Source organism: Capricornis sumatraensis, chromosome 5, assembly GCF_032405125.1.
Source record: "Capricornis sumatraensis isolate serow.1 chromosome 5, serow.2, whole genome shotgun sequence".
Classification (NCBI taxonomy): Eukaryota; Metazoa; Chordata; class Mammalia; order Artiodactyla; family Bovidae; genus Capricornis; species Capricornis sumatraensis.
Genome location: NC_091073.1, coordinates 67,141,628 through 67,161,938, shown reverse-complemented (window position 1 = coordinate 67,161,938; position 20,311 = coordinate 67,141,628). Strand labels below are relative to the sequence as shown.

Here is a 20,311-nt window from a genome sequence, read left to right as displayed (position 1 = left end):
GGTGGACATGTCCCCATAGACTGCCCATCCAGTGTCACGCTTACTGATGCCCTGGGACTTGGGGAAACTCTCTGGTGACAGTTAGCACCCAGCTGTCCTTTTACTGACATCTACTAATAGTTCATAGTCAACAGTGGTGGACATGTCCCCATAGACTGCCCATCCAGTGTCACGCTTACTGATGCCCTGGGACTTGGGGAAACTCTCTGGTGACAGTTAGCACCCAGCTGTCCTTTTACTGACATCTACTAATAGTTCATAGTCAACAGTGGTGGACATGTCCCCATAGACTGCCCATCCAGTGTCACGCTTACTGATGCCCTGGGACTTGGGGAAACTCTCTGGTGACAGTTAGCACCCAGCTGTCCTTTTACTGACATCTACTAATAGTTCATAGTCAACAGTGGTGGACATGTCCCCATAGACTGCCCATTCAGTGTCACGCTTACTGATGCCCTGGGACTTGGGGAAACTCTCTGGTGACAGTTAGCACCCAGCTGTCCTTTTACTGACATCTACTAATAGTTCATAGTCAACAGTGGTGGACATGTCCCCATAGACTGCCCATTCAGTGTCACGCTTACTGATGCCCTGGGACTTGGGGAAACTCTCTGGTGACAGTTAGCACCCAGCTGTCCTTTTACTGACATCTACTAATAGTTCATAGTCAACAGTGGTGGACATGTCCCCATAGACTGCCCATTCAGTGTCACGCTTACTGATGCCCTGGGACTTGGGGAAACTCTCTGGTGACAGTTAGCACCCAGCTGTCCTTTTACTGACATCTACTAATAGTTCATAGTCAACAGTGGTGGACATGTCCCCATAGACTGCCCATCCAGTGTCACGCTTACTGATGCCCTGGGACTTGGGGAAACTCTCTGGTGACAGTTAGCACCCAGCTGTCCTTTTACTGACATCTACTAATAGTTCATAGTCAACAGTGGTGGACATGTCCCCATAGACTGCCCATCCAGTGTCACGCTTACTGATGCCCTGGGACTTGGGGAAACTCTCTGGTGACAGTTAGCACCCAGCTGTCCTTTTACTGACATCTACTAATAGTTCATAGTCAACAGTGGTGGACATGTCCCCATAGACTGCCCATCCAGTGTCACGCTTACTGATGCCCTGGGACTTGGGGAAACTCTCTGGTGACAGTTAGCACCCAGCTGTCCTTTTACTGACATCTACTAATAGTTCATAGTCAACAGTGGTGGACATGTCCCCATAGACTGCCCATCCAGTGTCACGCTTACTGATGCCCTGGGACTTGGGGAAACTCTCTGGTGACAGTTAGCACCCAGCTGTCCTTTTACTGACATCTACTAATAGTTCATAGTCAACAGTGGTGGACATGTCCCCATAGACTGCCCATCCAGTGTCACGCTTACTGATGCCCTGGGACTTGGGGAAACTCTCTGGTGACAGTTAGCACCCAGCTGTCCTTTTACTGACATCTACTAATAGTTCATAGTCAACAGTGGTGGACATGTCCCCATAGACTGCCCATTCAGTGTCACGCTTACTGATGCCCTGGGACTTGGGGAAACTCTCTGGTGACAGTTAGCACCCAGCTGTCCTTTTACTGACATCTACTAATAGTTCATAGTCAACAGTGGTGGACATGTCCCCATAGACTGCCCATTCAGTGTCACGCTTACTGATGCCCTGGGACTTGGGGAAACTCTCTGGTGACAGTTAGCACCCAGCTGTCCTTTTACTGACATCTACTAATAGTTCATAGTCAACAGTGGTGGACATGTCCCCATAGACTGCCCATTCAGTGTCACGCTTACTGATGCCCTGGGACTTGGGGAAACTCTCTGGTGACAGTTAGCACCCAGCTGTCCTTTTACTGACATCTACTAATAGTTCATAGTCAACAGTGGTGGACATGTCCCCATAGACTGCCCATCCAGTGTCACGCTTACTGATGCCCTGGGACTTGGGGAAACTCTCTGGTGACAGTTAGCACCCAGCTGTCCTTTTACTGACATCTACTAATAGTTCATAGTCAACAGTGGTGGACATGTCCCCATAGACTGCCCATTCAGTGTCACGCTTACTGATGCCCTGGGACTTGGGGAAACTCTCTGGTGACAGTTAGCACCCAGCTGTCCTTTTACTGACATCTACTAATAGTTCATAGTCAACAGTGGTGGACATGTCCCCATAGACTGCCCATTCAGTGTCACGCTTACTGATGCCCTGGGACTTGGGGAAACTCTCTGGTGACAGTTAGCACCCAGCTGTCCTTTTACTGACATCTACTAATAGTTCATAGTCAACAGTGGTGGACATGTCCCCATAGACTGCCCATCCAGTGTCACGCTTACTGATGCCCTGGGACTTGGGGAAACTCTCTGGTGACAGTTAGCACCCAGCTGTCCTTTTACTGACATCTACTAATAGTTCATAGTCAACAGTGGTGGACATGTCCCCATAGACTGCCCATCCAGTGTCACGCTTACTGATGCCCTGGGACTTGGGGAAACTCTCTGGTGACAGTTAGCACCCAGCTGTCCTTTTACTGACATCTACTAATAGTTCATAGTCAACAGTGGTGGACATGTCCCCATAGACTGCCCATCCAGTGTCACGTTTACTGATGCCCTGGGACTTGGGGAAACTCTCTGGTGACAGTTAGCACCCAGCTGTCCTTTTACTGACATCTACTAATAGTTCATAGTCAACAGTGGTGGACATGTCCCCATAGACTGCCCATTCAGTGTCACGCTTACTGATGCCCTGGGACTTGGGGAAACTCTCTGGTGACAGTTAGCACCCAGCTGTCCTTTTACTGACATCTACTAATAGTTCATAGTCAACAGTGGTGGACATGTCCCCATAGACTGCCCATTCAGTGTCACGCTTACTGATGCCCTGGGACTTGGGGAAACTCTCTGGTGACAGTTAGCACCCAGCTGTCCTTTTACTGACATCTACTAATAGTTCATAGTCAACAGTGGTGGACATGTCCCCATAGACTGCCCATTCAGTGTCACGCTTACTGATGCCCTGGGACTTGGGGAAACTCTCTGGTGACAGTTAGCACCCAGCTGTCCTTTTACTGACATCTACTAATAGTTCATAGTCAACAGTGGTGGACATGTCCCCATAGACTGCCCATCCAGTGTCACGCTTACTGATGCCCTGGGACTTGGGGAAACTCTCTGGTGACAGTTAGCACCCAGCTGTCCTTTTACTGACATCTACTAATAGTTCATAGTCAACAGTGGTGGACATGTCCCCATAGACTGCCCATCCAGTGTCACGCTTACTGATGCCCTGGGACTTGGGGAAACTCTCTGGTGACAGTTAGCACCCAGCTGTCCTTTTACTGACATCTACTAATAGTTCATAGTCAACAGTGGTGGACATGTCCCCATAGACTGCCCATCCAGTGTCACGCTTACTGATGCCCTGGGACTTGGGGAAACTCTCTGGTGACAGTTAGCACCCAGCTGTCCTTTTACTGACATCTACTAATAGTTCATAGTCAACAGTGGTGGACATGTCCCCATAGACTGCCCATCCAGTGTCACGCTTACTGATGCCCTGGGACTTGGGGAAACTCTCTGGTGACAGTTAGCACCCAGCTGTCCTTTTACTGACATCTACTAATAGTTCATAGTCAACAGTGGTGGACATGTCCCCATAGACTGCCCATCCAGTGTCACGCTTACTGATGCCCTGGGACTTGGGGAAACTCTCTGGTGACAGTTAGCACCCAGCTGTCCTTTTACTGACATCTACTAATAGTTCATAGTCAACAGTGGTGGACATGTCCCCATAGACTGCCCATTCAGTGTCACGCTTACTGATGCCCTGGGACTTGGGGAAACTCTCTGGTGACAGTTAGCACCCAGCTGTCCTTTTACTGACATCTACTAATAGTTCATAGTCAACAGTGGTGGACATGTCCCCATAGACTGCCCATCCAGTGTCACGCTTACTGATGCCCTGGGACTTGGGGAAACTCTCTGGTGACAGTTAGCACCCAGCTGTCCTTTTACTGACATCTACTAATAGTTCATAGTCAACAGTGGTGGACATGTCCCCATAGACTGCCCATTCAGTGTCACGCTTACTGATGCCCTGGGACTTGGGGAAACTCTCTGGTGACAGTTAGCACCCAGCTGTCCTTTTACTGACATCTACTAATAGTTCATAGTCAACAGTGGTGGACATGTCCCCATAGACTGCCCATCCAGTGTCACGCTTACTGATGCCCTGGGACTTGGGGAAACTCTCTGGTGACAGTTAGCACCCAGCTGTCCTTTTACTGACATCTACTAATAGTTCATAGTCAACAGTGGTGGACATGTCCCCATAGACTGCCCATCCAGTGTCACGCTTACTGATGCCCTGGGACTTGGGGAAACTCTCTGGTGACAGTTAGCACCCAGCTGTCCTTTTACTGACATCTACTAATAGTTCATAGTCAACAGTGGTGGACATGTCCCCATAGACTGCCCATCCAGTGTCACGCTTATTGATGCCCTGGGACTTGGGGAAACTCTCTGGTGACAGTTAGCACCCAGCTGTCCTTTTACTGACATCTACTAATAGTTCATAGTCAACAGTGGTGGACATGTCCCCATAGACTGCCCATTCAGTGTCACGCTTATTGATGCCCTGGGACTTGGGGAAACTCTCTGGTGACTCAGATGGTAAAGAATCCACCTGCAATGCAGGAGACCTGGGTTCAATCCCTGAGTTGGGAAGATCTTCTGGAGAAGCAAATGGAGTACACACTCCAGTATTCTTGCCTGGAGAATCCCGTGGACAGCAGAGCCGGGCAGGTTACAGTCCATGGGGTCGCAAAGAGTCAGACCCGACTGAAGCACTCTCAGTGACCAGGCCCAGTTTCAAACCATTCTGGCAATGGGCGACCAGCTGGGAGCAGAGTCAGCCTGATTTCATGTGGTCCCTGACATTGGTTACCAAGGTTATTTTTGTTTCAGCTGATATTTTTAGGTTCTCCATCAGGGCAGGAACACTGCTCATATCTCAAGGGCTACCAGAGGTTGAAGAGTAACCAAGACAGTGAGGGACAAGGGGCAGTCTCACTGCCTGCCTGGGCCACGTAAAGTGCCTTCCTCCAAACTAAATGTTTGATGGATAAATTGGGAAGGGGTAGGGAAGTCTGAGGAGAGGATAACAGGGCATGTACCCGGGACAAAAGTGGACAAAAAATAAAAGATGAAACTCCCCAGCTCCCCAGACACCACATTTTCCCCAAAGTCCCACAGACTAAATGTGCCCCAAAAGCAGGAACAGTAAAAAGTGTGCTCCAGAAGCACCTGGTAAAGCAGTTTCTCCCTGTCTCCAACCAAGCCTTATCGATGTCTTATTGAGATGCCCTAGTCCAGGATCTGTTACATTCTTAGATATAAGAACTAACCTGAGAGACCCACTACCCTGAGATCATAAAGGCAGAATGAATTACTGAACCACACCAAAGACAGAGAAAATCTAAGGGACAGACAGCTGAGAGTGTCGTTGTCCCCTCCTTACCTGAAACATCTTCTTTCAGATTCTTGCTATTGTTCACTTGCCAAGTCATGTCCAACTCTTTTCCACCCCATAGACTGCAGCAAACCAGGCTTTCCTATCCCTCACCATATCCCAGAGTTTGCCCAAATTCATGTCCATTGAATCAGTGATGCCATCCAACCATCTTATCCTCTGTCACCCTCTTCTTCTTCTGCCTTCAATCTTTTCCAGCATCAGGGTCTTTTCCAGTGAATTGGCTCTTTGCATCAGGAACATATCTCTTTCAGGCTCTAGTTGGATATTTTTTAAGAAAGGTAATACTTAGTTCTAGAAATGTGACACAAATTATTTATCTGAGGGTCTCCAAAACGGAAGTTAACCATGACTTCTGGTGTTGAAAAAGTATAAAATTGGTGGTCCAAAGATAAAGAAAATTCCCCTCCCTCTTGTACTCCTCTGAGATGACAGGTGTTCAGTGGCTCAAACTAGGTCTTGAGAAAGCAGAGCCCAGAAATGAGATCAGGCTCACTATGGGTTCTATGAGCCCCAGGAACAGCCCGCAGGGCTGAAGACGAGACAAGAGCAGACAACCAGGACAGCGGCGCCAGAATGAACTCTGTGGGCAGGTACCAAAAATCACAGAAATGCTAGCCAGATGGCTTGCTGTCCTTACAGGACAGGGTTTCACATTCCTGGAAGCACATTAAAATCACCTGGGGAGACTTTAAATATCCTAATGCCCAGGCGGCACCCTAGAAAAATCTAATCAGAAACTTTGGGGAGGCTACCCAAGCATTAAGAGTTTCTAAAGCACTCCTGGTTATTCCAATGTGCAGCCAGGACTGAGAACTCTGCCCTGGGAAGCAGTGAGCACGTAAAATACAGGGACTCCCAGTTTCTACAGGAAACATACAGTTTTGAGGCTTACTTCATTGCAATCTGTCAGTACACCATTAACTACGTCTTGTGTTAGGGAGGTGGCATGACGGGGAAGGGTGGGCTGTCTCTAGTGATACATTTAGTAGAGACCAGTGCTCTCAAACAGAGAAGGCAATGGCAAGCCACTCCAGTACTCTTGCCTGGAGAATCCCAGGGATGGCGGAGCCTGGTGGGCTGCCATCTCTGGGGTCACACAGAGTCGGACACGACTGAAGCGACTTAGCAGCAGCAGCAGCAGTGCTCTCAAAATAGAGTTCCCGTGAGCATACGTGTCACACTCTGCCATGAGCCAGCCCCCAGAACTACTGGATATTCAAAGCAAAGATTCTCTACTGTACCATCACAGTATGCTGGGTTTGTGGCTATTGTTATTAGTGAATTATTAATAATAAAGTCAAAGTACTGACATTTCCTAATGATTCACATTTTTTTGTTAAATTAGAAAAGTTTCAAGATCATCCTTGTAACAGTACCACACTCACATGGAACCACTTGCATTCTGATGACTTTATTCATTCAACAAAACTATTTAGTGCCTATCATATGTGTGCCAAGCACTGTGTTAGACCCTAAAGACATAGCAGTCAATACAATAGCTATTGTACCCTCCCTCGTGGAGCTTATCATCTATCAGAGAACAGAGATATTAAACAAAATATTCCATAATAAGAATATACCCTACTTTGTTTACCCATTCTTTCATTGATCACCTGGAACCTTTGTAGTTTTGGGCTCTTATTATGTGGGTAGTTTCCAATTAGGGGCAATTTCAAACAGAGTTGTTCTATTTGTCTTTACTTGTTTTGATTAGGTATTCATTTGTGTCAGGTATTTTCCTAAGCGAGGAAACTATTGGGTCAGAGAATATGCCAAACTTTAGATAACAATGCCAAGAATTTATTGAAAATGTTTTGTATCAATTCAAATCACTTCAGTAGTGTATGATGGTTCTTTATCCTGCAAATCCTTACAAACACATGGTTCCCATCCTTATCATTTAAGCCTTTCTAGCAGGTATCATATGGTTTTACTCTAAGTTCTATAATTCATTAATTCTCTTCCTATTTTTGTGAAACCTGTAGGAATGAACGGAGAAGGAAATGGCAGCCCACTCCAGTATTCTTGCCTAGAGAATCCCGTGGACAGAGGAGCCTGGTGGGCTGTTGTCCATAGAGTCGCACAGAGTCAAATGCGACTGAAGCAACTTAGCATGCATGCATGCATTGGAGAAGGAAATGGCAACCCACTCCAGTGTTCTTGCCTGGAGAATCCCAGGGACAGAGGAGCCTGGTGGGCTGCTGTCTATGGGGTCACACAGAGTGGGACACGACTGAAGCGACTTAGCAGCAGCAGCAGGAATGAATTCAGGTGACGAGCCAGAGGCCATGTCTAATACTGGGGTTTCTCCAAAGGAAACAAAACCAATGAGAGATATATCGAGGGAGAAACTGATTTACTCTAGGGAAATGGCTCCTGTGATCATAAAGGCCTTGTAGTCCTACGACCGGTAGTCAGCTAGCCAGGTGAGCTAATGTGTGTTTTCAGTCTAAAAGCTTGCAGCCTTGAGAACCAAGAAGAGCTAAGGCTTCTGTTCAAATCTAAAGGCTTGAAAGAAACCGATGCCCCAGCTCAAAGCAGGCTGGTGGGAGGAGTTCCCTCTTGTTTGAGGCAGGATCGGCATTGTTGTTCTATTCAGGTTTTCAATAGATTGAATGAAAGCCACCAACATGCTTTACTCAGTCTGCTGTTGCTGCTAAGTCACTTCAGTCATGTCCGACTTTGTGCGACCCCATAGACGGCAGCCCACCAGGCTTCTCTGTCCATGGGATTCTTCACGCAAGAACACTGGAGTGGGTTGCCATTTCCTTCTCCAATGCATGAAAGTGAAAAGTGAAAGTGAAGTCGCTCAGTTGTGTCTGACTCTTCGTGACCCCATGAACTGCAGCCCACCAGGCTCCTCCATCCATGGGATTTTCCAAGAGTTCTGGAGTGGGGTGCCATTGCCATCTCTTACTCAGTCTAATGATTCAAAAGTTAATGTTATCCCAAAACATCCTCACAGACACACTGAGAATGTTTCACCAAATATCTGGGCACCAACCTCCCCAGTTGACATATAAAATTAACCATCACACCATACTAGTTTGCCATCTTATCTGCAACCATTCCTTTCAAATAGTGTGTAGTATTCTACTGTAAAATACATACATATGTATGTATATGTATATTATACATATGTGCACACATACATTGTCATGGTGGTGGTGGTTTAGTCACTATGTTGTGTCCGACTCTTGCAACCCCATGGACTGCAGTCTGCCAGGCTCCTCTGTCCATGGAATTTCTCATGTAAGAATACTGGAGTAGGTTGCCATTTTCTTCTCCAGGGAATCTTCCCAACCCAGGGACTGAACCTGTGTGTCGAACCCATGTCTCCTGCATTGCAGGTGGATTCTTTTTTTTTTTTTTTTTTTTGTATTATTTTTTTTTATTTTACTTTACAATACTGTATTGGTTTTACCATACATTGACATGAATCCTGCAGGTGGATTCTTTACTGCTGAGCCATCAGGGAAGCTCATATGTAGTCACACTTCATATAAATTTAAAAATATTTTGTTTAGCTTTATGTTTGTATATTTCATCTATAATTTTACATTTGCTATAGATTACTCATCTTATTGATATAAAGTATTTCATTATATGATTACATAGAAATTTATTTATCCAGTCTACTGTTGATAGGCATGTGGGTAATTTCTGGTTTGGAGCTTCTCATTGATTTTGTCACTGTAAATATTTAGGTTACTTCTAATTTGTTTCTAAGGAGCGTTGCATAGGCATCTCTTGCATGTTTCCTTGTACACATACATAAGTATTCTCTTGGGTAGCCACAGGTCAAAAACTAATCCAGCTGGACCGTGAGTGGAGAGAAAACAGCACAAACAGAAGTTTTCTCTCCACCTGTTCGTGGCGTCTACCATTTTCTCTCTCTATCCTCACCACACTATGACTTAACTGGCTTCTGTTCTCTCCTAGAAGTTTCTCACAGATATTGCTTTATAAATTCTCATTGAAGTAAAACAGACCTATGAAAAGATGCATGCATTTTATGTGTGCAGTGCAGTGGATTTCCCTAAATTAAATACATGCAAGTAACCCAGATAAGGAGAGGGAAATTTATAGACTACTTAATCTTAGCTTTACTGGATACTGCCAAATAGCTCTTCAAGGTGAGCATATCAGCTAATTCTCACACCGTTTCTTCTCATCTTTGTCAATACTTGGGGTAGCCAGATCCTAGTTTTGCTATGCCAACAAATAAAAATTCTGCCTTGTTTTAAGTTGCTTTTGTTTCACCAATGGTTGAGCACTTTGTTCATGCTTCTGTGCCAGGTAGAACACTCTTTGCTCATTTTACTATTTGGTTGTCATCTTGTTTTGACCTTTTCCCTAAGAGTCTACAGCTCACCCTGGGGCTTCCTTCGTGGCTCAGCTGGTATTTTCTGACAGCTCCCTCCTATTTGCTGTCCCTTCAGCATAGATAATATCTTCTCATCTCTAGGACACTGCACTCCTCTTAGGCTGGATGGATTATGCTACAACTTTCCCAGGAAGTATCATGGGGGCTATAGTCTTTTATGACATTACTACCTCTTATACTAGATGTTGTTAACAAGTGGCTGTGCAAGTTTGGCTCACGGAGCATCTTCAGTGTAAGTTATCAGGTATCACGCTTGATTGCAATACAAGCAGCTTAGTACTTTTGTTTTATACCTGGCCGGCTCTCCTTACTCCTTTAGCTTCATATCTTAACAGGCTCCTGAGATTTGATGCAAATTATAGTATGTTACAGTAAAAGCACCACTGTCTAGGAATTTCTGAAGAACTGAGTTATCGTCTCATTTCCATCACCAGCTGTGGGATCTTGGGCAAGTCGTTTCACCACTGAGCAGCAGCCTCTTCTAGTGTCAAACGAGAATATAAAGATATGTTCCCTGCCTACCTCTCAGAGTTGTTTTGGACATCAAATAAAAGAACATCAAGATGATAAGAATATCTACAAAACACCAGTCCCAGTCACATCATGAGAGGTGGTGGTTGACTGACAAGCACAAACCCCAGGCTTTTCTGAAGCATTGCCCTCTGAAAACCTAGAGTAGAATCAGGGGTGTGAGACTCAAGCATGCTCTTTGCTCACATTTACTGAAATAACGTGCAGGCTACGAAGCAAATGCTTGAGTGAGGATCGTAAGTCAGAAGGTAACCTCAGTTGAAAAAAATGCATCATTATGATTTGATTTCAGAAAGGCAAACATGACCTGAATAAATCAAGGGGCTGTGGAATCCAAATTCCTGTCTTGTTAAAGCTGGAGCAGATGTGGGGGGCAGGGAGGTGTGTTCCAAAAGTGAGGAAAAGTGCAACTGAGCAGGAAGGACTGCCTGGGGAGCCACGTGGATTGCTGTGAGGGGCTCCTGCCAGCTTTTTGGGGCAAGACCACCCCCACCTCTGGGCAGGTACATGGAGTGTTGAGGCTGCGCCGGCTACTGGATCATAACTGCCGAGGAGTAAGCACCACGTGGATTGAGCAGGCAGGCAGAGCTCTTTAGTGAGGTGGGTTCCGGGAGGGCTCTGAGCCTATTCTCAGCTGAGCTTCAGAAGAAGCTCAGGGAGGCAGAGGAGGGCAGAGCCGCAGCTGCTGCCTGGCTCTCAAGAAGAGGGCTGGACTCTCTCCATCGGCTGCAGGCTCAAGGACAGCGGGACTCCACTCCACCTGAGCCATGCCGGCCAACCTCACAGAGGGCAGCGCCAAGTCCAATGGGACTGGGCAGGCACTGAATTCTCCTGTCCTTTGTACTGAAACAGTGACTTTCACTGCAGAGGTGGAAGGAGAGGAATGGGGCTCCTTCTACTACTCCTTCAAGGTAAGTTTCCTGCCTTACACTCTGAACACTGATTTTAAATAATAAGACAAAGCAGAATTTTAAGTTAAAAGATCACAGCCAATATTATGAATGAGTGTGGCTTATTTTCTTTACTAAAAAGAGTTTTAAAAAAAACTGATGAGCTATAAAAGTAAGTTTTTCGTATTGTGCTAGGATCTATATCATCATTTCTTAAGAATATTTGTTTTGTTTTGTTTTGTTTTTCCCTGCTGCTGCTACAGATGTAAGAGTCATGAGTAACATTTATAAGTGGATGACTTTTTTATTTTCCCCTGTTCTTAGATGAAAGTACTTTTAGTTAATCTTATAGTAGTGCTTGAAATGTCTGTTCCTCGTAAGGGTTATTGTTGTGAGTTTTTTGTTAGGAGCATCAGAAGTTTGTAAAGCCCGCATCACCCAGGACAGTACCTGTTGCAATGAGGGACATAGCGCTGAGTAAGGAAAGAAGGACCACACTTTCTGTGCTGATCCTTTGCAGTGAACATCAGAGGGAAATAAGGTCCTTAACTGTAGTCGGTGATGTTACTGTTCACAACAAGTTCCCTCCTAAAAGAAATGAGGAAATCAGAGTTTAGCAAGTTTCACTTTCAAAATATCCAAGGGCCACATTGAGGAAGAGGCCATTGTTAGGCTGATACTGTTTCCTCTTCCACAAAATTGTGGTCAGGAATTAACCGGGCATCCAGAAAATAGTTTCCTGCTTCTTGCATGGAATGCAGGGATGTCAGGTTATTTCACAGGCTGCCTGACGGTACATTCAGCTGTTACACTAATTCCCAGGACTCAAACTGGTCTTTCATACTTCAAGAAAAATTCTAGCAGTTTTTTCTTTTTTTTTTAATCCTTTGGATGTTCTTGAAATGATTTGGTTTTTATTGACAAGGTAGAATTTGCTGTAATATCTACCTTGGAGCTTTGCTTCTTTGCCAACACTCAGAATAAAACTTTCAGCAGGGAGTTGCCCTGGAAGCCAGCCTCACTGGTGTTCGAGAGCCCTAGAGAAAATGTAGCAAAGCAGAGTGGAACAAGTCACTTAGGTGGATTGCATGGACTCATCCCTAGGCACCACTTCCTAACGCATTCGTGCACACACACAGCCCAGCTGCCCAGATCTACAACAGAGAATAGAAACTGAAATTGGAGTGGGGTGCCATTTACCATTGACTGAATAATCCCCTCTGAAATCAGCCTTCAGATCCAGAGATTCTTTCTTGGAGAGGCACGCTTTCTGCACCCAGGAAGCATACTGCTCCTCTCAGAGATGCTGCCTCTGCAGCCTTTTTGATATTTATAGAACATGACAGCAAACAGAATGAAGAAAGAGTGGCCACTGCAGAAAGGACAATAATCAGCAATAAGACAGTTGTTCTGAGAGTCAGGCAATAATCAGCTGAAATCTCATTTGCCATTTTTTTTTTTTTTAATACAGCTCCGAAGGGGAAGTTTTGAGTGTTTGGACAAACAAACCCCTACTCACTCTCTTCTGGTGTTTGAACTCTGTCCTAGCAACATCATCTCCAGGCACTATGGAAAATCACATCATTTTCATCTCATTTCTATTAGTAAGTTTGCCCTCCAGCAATTGAGCCACTAGACAAGGAGAGAAACAGAAAGAAAGAAAATACATCTGATCAGGAACTTAGAATGTTCTGTTTCATTTTTTGAAAAATATAATCCTTCATTAAAGCAGTGATTTTTAGCTACACAACAGTCAGTAGTAGTGTTGGTAAAGAACTAGCTTAAGTGTCTTAAGCTAATGTGTAACTTTTTCCACCACCCCCTTTGAGCACAAGCAGTTTTGATGCAGGCTCTTGTTCCTTGTGATCCTTTTACCCCACACGTGTCTCAAGAAGAAAGTCAGAACTGTGTTTGTGAATTGTCTCCCAACCATGTCCTTTTAATCTCCATCGCCTTTTCCAAAAGCAGTAGAAACATCATCAAAAACAAAGTGGTAACAGCAGTAAAAGTAGGAGAATAATAGCAATAGCAAAAGCCGTACATTTCATTGGCTGTGGGCTTTCTCGGTGACGTGAATCTTTCTGAATGACTTTTGTGAAGTGTCTCATTTAATCCTCAACCCATGGTGTACCTTTCATTTCGAATGCCTTTCATCTTCATCGGAGTTTATCTAAATTCAACCCGGTCCTTAAGGCTCCTCTTGGGTTGCTTCCTCCCTGAAGACCCCCAAACTCATCCCTCCTCCGAGTTCCGGTAGTGTCTGGAGGACACCCCCTCTCTTTGCCACTTAATCCAACTCTGTGCTCAACTGCTATTCCAATAATGTGTCAGGTCAATGTGCAACAGTCATTAAGCGCCTCAAGTGAAAGTAATGACTAATGTTTGTTTCATGTTTTCTCCAAAACCCAGCACCCTGCTTGTCCTACTCAATAAACATTTACTGCATAAATGAACTGTGGGTCTGTGTTCTGTTTCTGTCTGCCATCTACGTGTTGTCAGACTGGGCAACAGAAAGTTTGCTTTCTCAGTGACAGAGGTGAGGGTCTTATTCACTGCTACTCCACAGGTCAGCCCTTGCCCTGCCAGGTCTTTATCAACTGTATTCACTGAGGTCCTTCTCTGTAGGCACATTTAGCTCATCCTTACTCCATTTCTAAGCCAATGTGATGAAGGTAAGTAATAGTTTCCAGTGGGTGGAATACAAAAGTAAATGTATCATCATACACTGTAGCTCATACTGGTTTCGCCCTAGCGAACCCACACCCACCCATTCATTGCTGTCTGCTCTAGTCTTTGCTGCTTTTCTCAGTCTACATGCCTGGGCTTCTAACCTGCTTACTTATGTAGCCCTCAAGTTCTCCTCCGAACCCAAAGCTCTCCTGGCAGAAGATAAGATATCCATGTCTAAATCTTACCAGCCCGTTCTTCACAAGCTTGGAGGCTCTTCTTTCTTCCCATCTCTATCTCCATATTCTTGCCCCTGCTCCCCACTGCTCTAACCCACTCTGCCATCCTTTGTATGTTCTTGGATACCAGCAGGAAGGGCAGAAGTGAGTTCACCACTTTCTTCTTCCATCGTGGGTTTCACATGACTAAAGCTCTATGGTCCTGGGTTCAAGGCTCTCAGCTCAGGCCCTGGTTTCTTTCACAGTTTTCAATGTCTCATATGTTCAAGTTTCCATCTAGTTCACCTCATCCATTTCTAGTCCCCAGCACCAAGCACCCCTATGGGCTTCAAGAATCTAACAAACACCTTTAAGGAAGATGGGCCCTGGCTCATAAGAAAGTGAATGGAGGGCCTGAATATAAGACTGTTCAGTGGAAGACAAAGATGAAACTCTTCTTAATAGCCTTAATTTTGCTGGTAAATTCACTTGCAAAATTTCCTGAATCCCTGATTCCTGATGATGAGAAAATTCATTCAAAGTACTGGGAGGGAAACCTACTTGAATTAGTAAATTGCTGAAATTATAAAATAATGCAAAACAACTCAGTTTTATTACTCTCAGGTGAGGGGAGAAACAGGAACCAAGACTGCAAAGATATTACTTGACAATGATCTTTTTTTGAATCTCCTTTAGTGGGTCATTGCCAATGATATGCAATTAGTCTAACTATTGTTTATATGTAAATGGTTGCTTCTAAGTGCTTGAGGGTGATTGGACACAGTTTGTTCCCTTTGTTTTGCTCCCTCTGCCTGCTGTCTCTTAATTTTCTTAAAACATTCCTCCTCCATTAATATAACAAAAGCAAATTCCAGTTCAACCCACGTCTCAATTATCTCACACTAGACTTAAAGAAACGTTTAATGATATAAAGAATCTGAAGTATACTGTTCTTTTATTATATTTAGACTGACAATTCCTTCAGAATAACACACTCTACCTACTGTGGACCAGCACTTTCACTTTCAGTGGCTGCCACTTCAGCTCTCTCTGTGCCCACCTGCCTGCTTCTCTGCACACTCCTTTAGTCCCACCTTGGCCCTATAGGACTTGCCTGTCTCCTTTCCTGCCTTGCGCCTCAGAACAATGTCAGGGATGCCCTTCCTGGAGTCCAGGAGCCCTTGGTTCCTGTCCTTTCAAGGTACTTCCTGAAACTTATAACAATGATTCTTGCATTTTATCACGCATCTTTCTGTCCTCCTCTAATCAGTTTCACTCAGTCTGTTCATACTGAGTTTCTAGAGCTGAATACTGTGACTATTCATAGGGAATTACTACTAGTTTTGCAAAGTTAAATAATTATTAAAGGTCTGCTATCACTGCCTAATCCTGTTGGGCACACCTAGCACGCTACTCTCCAATCCCCTGCCCTGGACCAGCACTGTACCACATCCAACTTCACCCCATGCCCCTGAGAAAGGCACACATTTCATTGGTTGGCTTTATTTACAAGCCTGTCATGCAATTCCCAAGTTACGTACTCTCGTGCGTGAAAAGGGAAAACTCTCTCAACCAACTTTCTCTTTGTATCACTGATCCTTTGTATCACATCATCTGATGGCAGGTAACAATCATAGTTAATTCAGAGTAAGTGCAGAATTGCAGTTTTTCAGCCTGTGAAGGGTCTGACTCAGGAAAGGCATCTAAGTTCTAGGAATGATGCTTCTAGAGTGTGTGTGTCCATATATGTGTGGTTGGAGTGAGGGAGCAAGTCTGACCTGGGGAGGAACCTGGGCCACTAGGCATTGACTGAGATGATGAGTCCTGTCTGGCTTTCAGAAGTGATCGTGCTTGTTCCAGATTCTTGTCAGGATCTACATCAGGCTCGGGTTAGGCTGTGCTGCCTTCTGCGGGAGCATCCGTTTGTCCCATCTCCCTTCAGGTGCACGGGTGTTCACACCTCCCTCCTCCCCTCTCTCAACCCTCTGAAATTCTGCATCCTTCCTGGGAAAGAAAAGTTTGACTGCTTGCCTCCCAGCTTTGGTCTGTCTCCCCACGAGGCCATTAACTATCCAATTCCCACCTCACGAGAGCTGGGTGAATCCCCGGGGTCTGCCATCCCCTGGTTCCTGTACAGTAAATGGAGCTCGCTGCTCTCTAATCCTGTGCTCCCAACCTTGTTCTCTTCTTCTCTTTCCCTGTGGTAGCCTTGAGGCTGGGGGGGGGGCGGGGTAGGGGGGGGGGTTGCTGTACAAATCCTCTCAGCATTGTCTAAGTCTCCTCACACTCCGCACCACTGTTGTACCATCTGACACTCCTGTCTCCCACTGCCTGCTTTCTCTGTGGTGGGGAACATGACTAGACTGTTTGCCACCAAATGAATTATTCCAGATTCTTTTGAGCTGAAGGCTCAAAAGACACATCCTCTTGCAAAGGGAAAAGACATGTCTCTTCAAGCTGTTTATGATATCCTTCAAGAGGTATTTTGAGAGCTGGGAGCTGACTTATTTCTCTTTGTCTGCATTGCTGGAGTAAAGACTGTACCCAGAGGCCAGACGGAGTAGAGCTCTCTGGCTGCCTAAGCTCCGAGAGGTTTTCTCAAGAAAGTGGAAAAGAGCATATTCATTAATGCTTCAAAAAGAAAAAGAATTTTATATATATATATCTCACCCTGTCATCCTGGAAGTAATTTCCTGTTGATAAGAACATTTCCTGTTAGTAAGAACATTTCGAGCTATGTACTGAAGTAGACGAGAAATGTAATTTTATTTTTTGTAACTGAACTTGGCTTCTCCTGGACCTCTCAGCTCAGCTGATGGCAGAAGAAGTAGCCTAGTCATGCCCAGGTATACTCAGGCTCTGGAATCCTCCCCGTCACTGTAGTGAGGCACAGGCTGTAAAATAGGACTGCTGACGTCAGCTCCCAGTGCTTCCACCATCTGGCTGAGAACTTGAGGGAGTTCCCGCCTACCTATGCATCGGTTTATTCGTCAGACAAATGGTGCTAATAACTGAATCTTCCTTCAGGGGATTGTTGTGACAAGTTAAGTGGTTAAATGTTTGTGGGGCCGTTAAGGACAGTGATGGCCTTGAGTACACTGTTTCAGAAATGTTAGCGGTTACAGCCCCAGGGGTGAATTGTTACACTCCTTTCTGAAGCTCCTGAAAGATGAGGCGCCACCGTTACCTACACAGAAGAAACTTCTGAAGATACTAAGAGAGATCCGTGTACTGGAAGATCTCCAAGACCGCTTCAAAATGCTTTAGGCCCCCAAACAGTGGTGCTGAACTGTTTCATTTCTCTCAATTAGACCATGGAAAATGTAGGATAAGGGATCTAGAGATGATTCCCCTTCTTTCTTTACCATCCAGATGCCACATCTAATTTTTACCTATGCAAGCTTAATGGCTTACTATAAGAAGGGCTTTTTACAGAGATAGGAAATTATACCCCATCCGGAAGGGATGAATTTCTACCATGGTAGAAAGATTTTCTGGGCCACAAGATGGCAAAACCACCAAGGTCATGATGAAGTCATTAAGGAATAACCAGGGTTCTTATCTTTTTGTAGAGGCAATATTGACATCTGCCTAAAAATGATGGGTCTCTTATAGTTGGCAGCACCTTACAGTTAACAACTTGATATCATATGATTTCATCTGACTCACCATCAGCTCTAGGAGGATTTAAAAGTAGCATTCCTTTTTTTAACCTGATGTGAACACAAGGCCTGATAGAAGTTAAGGGTGTGAATTTTCTAAAAAATAAATGAAAGAAGCCAGAAACAAACAAAGAAAGGAAGGAAAAAAGGAAAAATAAACATGGTTCTACTGCTGATTTTAGTTGGATAGGATAGGTCTCTATAATAGCAAAAAACTAAACCCCAGGGTTTCCCTAGAGGATTGGTGATTGGGAATCTGTGCATCCACTTTGGCGGAGGGCAGGGGGTTGGGGGAAGAGGGTTAGATCCCTGGTCAAAGAAGTAAAATCTCACAAGCCTCATACAGTTTGACAATAATAATAATAATAATAACAAAGTCCCATTAATTTAAAAAACAAAACCAAAAAAGTCTACACCCTGAATCTCAGTGGTTTAACACATTAAAAGTTTATTTTTCTCTCACATCCCAGTTGCAAACAGGTCAACTTGTATCTCTGCCTTCTAGAATAAGCAGTTTCCAAGGGAGATGGCAAAACTTACCCTGTCTGCTTTGGCCTGAAATGATGCATGACTGACTCCAGTTCCGCTGGCAAGAATTAGTTAGTTGTTGGGCATAGGAAATGTAGCTTAACTGAATGCCCCCAGTGCAGGGAACATAGTACCAAGCATGGTTTGACCTTCACCTTCTGCACAATAAAACCCAAACTCTCCAAACTAGCCTTCTAGCTTTTCACAATCTGACTTCCCCTCCTCCCTCATTTCTCTCCTCTCCTGCACCATGCCTCACTGGATACTGTATTCCAGGGAAATATTATCTTTGGCAGAAATGCCTTTTTCATAGCATTTCTCACCATGCCTTTTTCTTCTGATATCACATCTAAGCTCAATTGCCCCTTCATCTGTGAATAATTCAGATTTGTTTAGTAGATCAGCACTGCCACTATTCTTGTTTCCAAACCACTTCAAGTCTTTGTGTGACAAGATTCATCTCTTGACATGCATGTCCGCCTACACACACATGCACACACACACACACGTGTGCACATAAACATAGACCGACACACATACAGATACATACACACATACATGATGTCAGTCATTTTAAGGGAGCTCGAGATCCCACTACCCCTGGGGTAGTGCCTGACAACATGGTAGACAAATGGTCAAAACATGTTTTATTGAATGAAAGAACATATTGAGAAACAATCTGTGTAACAAGTTTATTTCTGAGGTCTCAGCAAATTCATGTGAAAACATTAAAGTAGATGGAGTCTTAATCCTTATTCTCCAAGCCATTGGGTTAAAAATTAAAGGCACCATGATTTGGGGGAATTCCTGACACAGACTGAGAAGTGTAGTAGGCTACAGTCCATGGGGTCGCAAAGAGCTGGACACGACTGAGTGACTTCACTTTTTTTCACTGACACCATAGCAAGCCCTATTGGTGGCGGGGGGGCGGGGGGGAGGGTTGTGTGTGTATGTGTGTGTGTGTGTTTTAGTCTCTTGGTCACGTCCAACTCTTTGCGACCCCAAGGATTGTAGCCCGCCAGGCTCTTCTGACCCTGGGATTCTCCCGGCAAGAACACTGGAGAGGGTTGCCAGTTCCCAATCCAGCGATCAAACCCACGTCTCCCAGATTGCAGGCAGACTCTTTGCCATCTGAGTCACCAGGGAAGTCCAGATCATTAGACCTATAGCAAACAACATCCCCTTCCCTTACTCTCCTTCCCTAGCTGCCAGCTCAGCTTCCATATCTGAGGCTGGAAAGCCATACACTTCTGAGCCCTAAGACACCAAGTGGGTATTGGGAAAGTGTGTTAGCATTCACATCCCTGCTCTCTGTTTATGTGTTCTGATGCCTGATTATAGAAGCTCAGTCACAGAGATCTTCTGCAAAGTGCAGAGGGCAGAGAGTACCACCTGTGGACAACAGGAAGAATCAGCTCCAGTGGGGTGAATGGATCAGCCTTGTCTACTAGAATGTCAATCAGGTGGTCACGCATGGTTCCTGTCTGCTGCCTCTGGACACTTCAAGCAGAAAAGGTGTTTATCCTGTGAACACTGAGACTACAGCTGCTTTCACTGTGTAGGGCCCTATTCTAGGGACTAGGGAGTCAAAGAGGATTTATCATTGTCCTAAGGGGCTGGGAAACTAATGTTTTCATTCAACAAATATTACTAAGATTATTTAACCTTTTAAATTCTTAACACCTATAGAAATTAAAAGATGCTTACTCCTTGGAAAAAAAGTTATGACCAACCTAGATAGCATGTTGAAAGCAGAGACATTACTTTGCCAACAAAGGTCCGTCTAGTCAAGGCTATGGTTTTTCCAGTGGTCATGTATGGATGTGAGAGTTGGACTGTGAAGAAAGCTGAGCACCGAAGAATTGATGCTATTGAGCTGTGGTGTTGGAG

General features: G+C 44.9%; 1 protein-coding gene across 2 annotated transcripts in view; it reads left to right on the top strand.

Moving 5' to 3' along the window:
* The first annotated feature begins 11,223 nt into the window (after positions 1-11,223).
* Positions 11,224-20,311, top strand: part of NPSR1 (neuropeptide S receptor 1) — a 159,849-nt gene continuing 150,761 nt past the window's right edge. For both annotated transcript variants that reach the window (XM_068973323.1, XM_068973322.1), the window contains exon 1: positions 11,224-11,367. In XM_068973323.1, coding sequence (XP_068829424.1) covers positions 11,224-11,367 — 144 coding nt within the window. The remainder of the gene's footprint in view (positions 11,368-20,311) is intronic.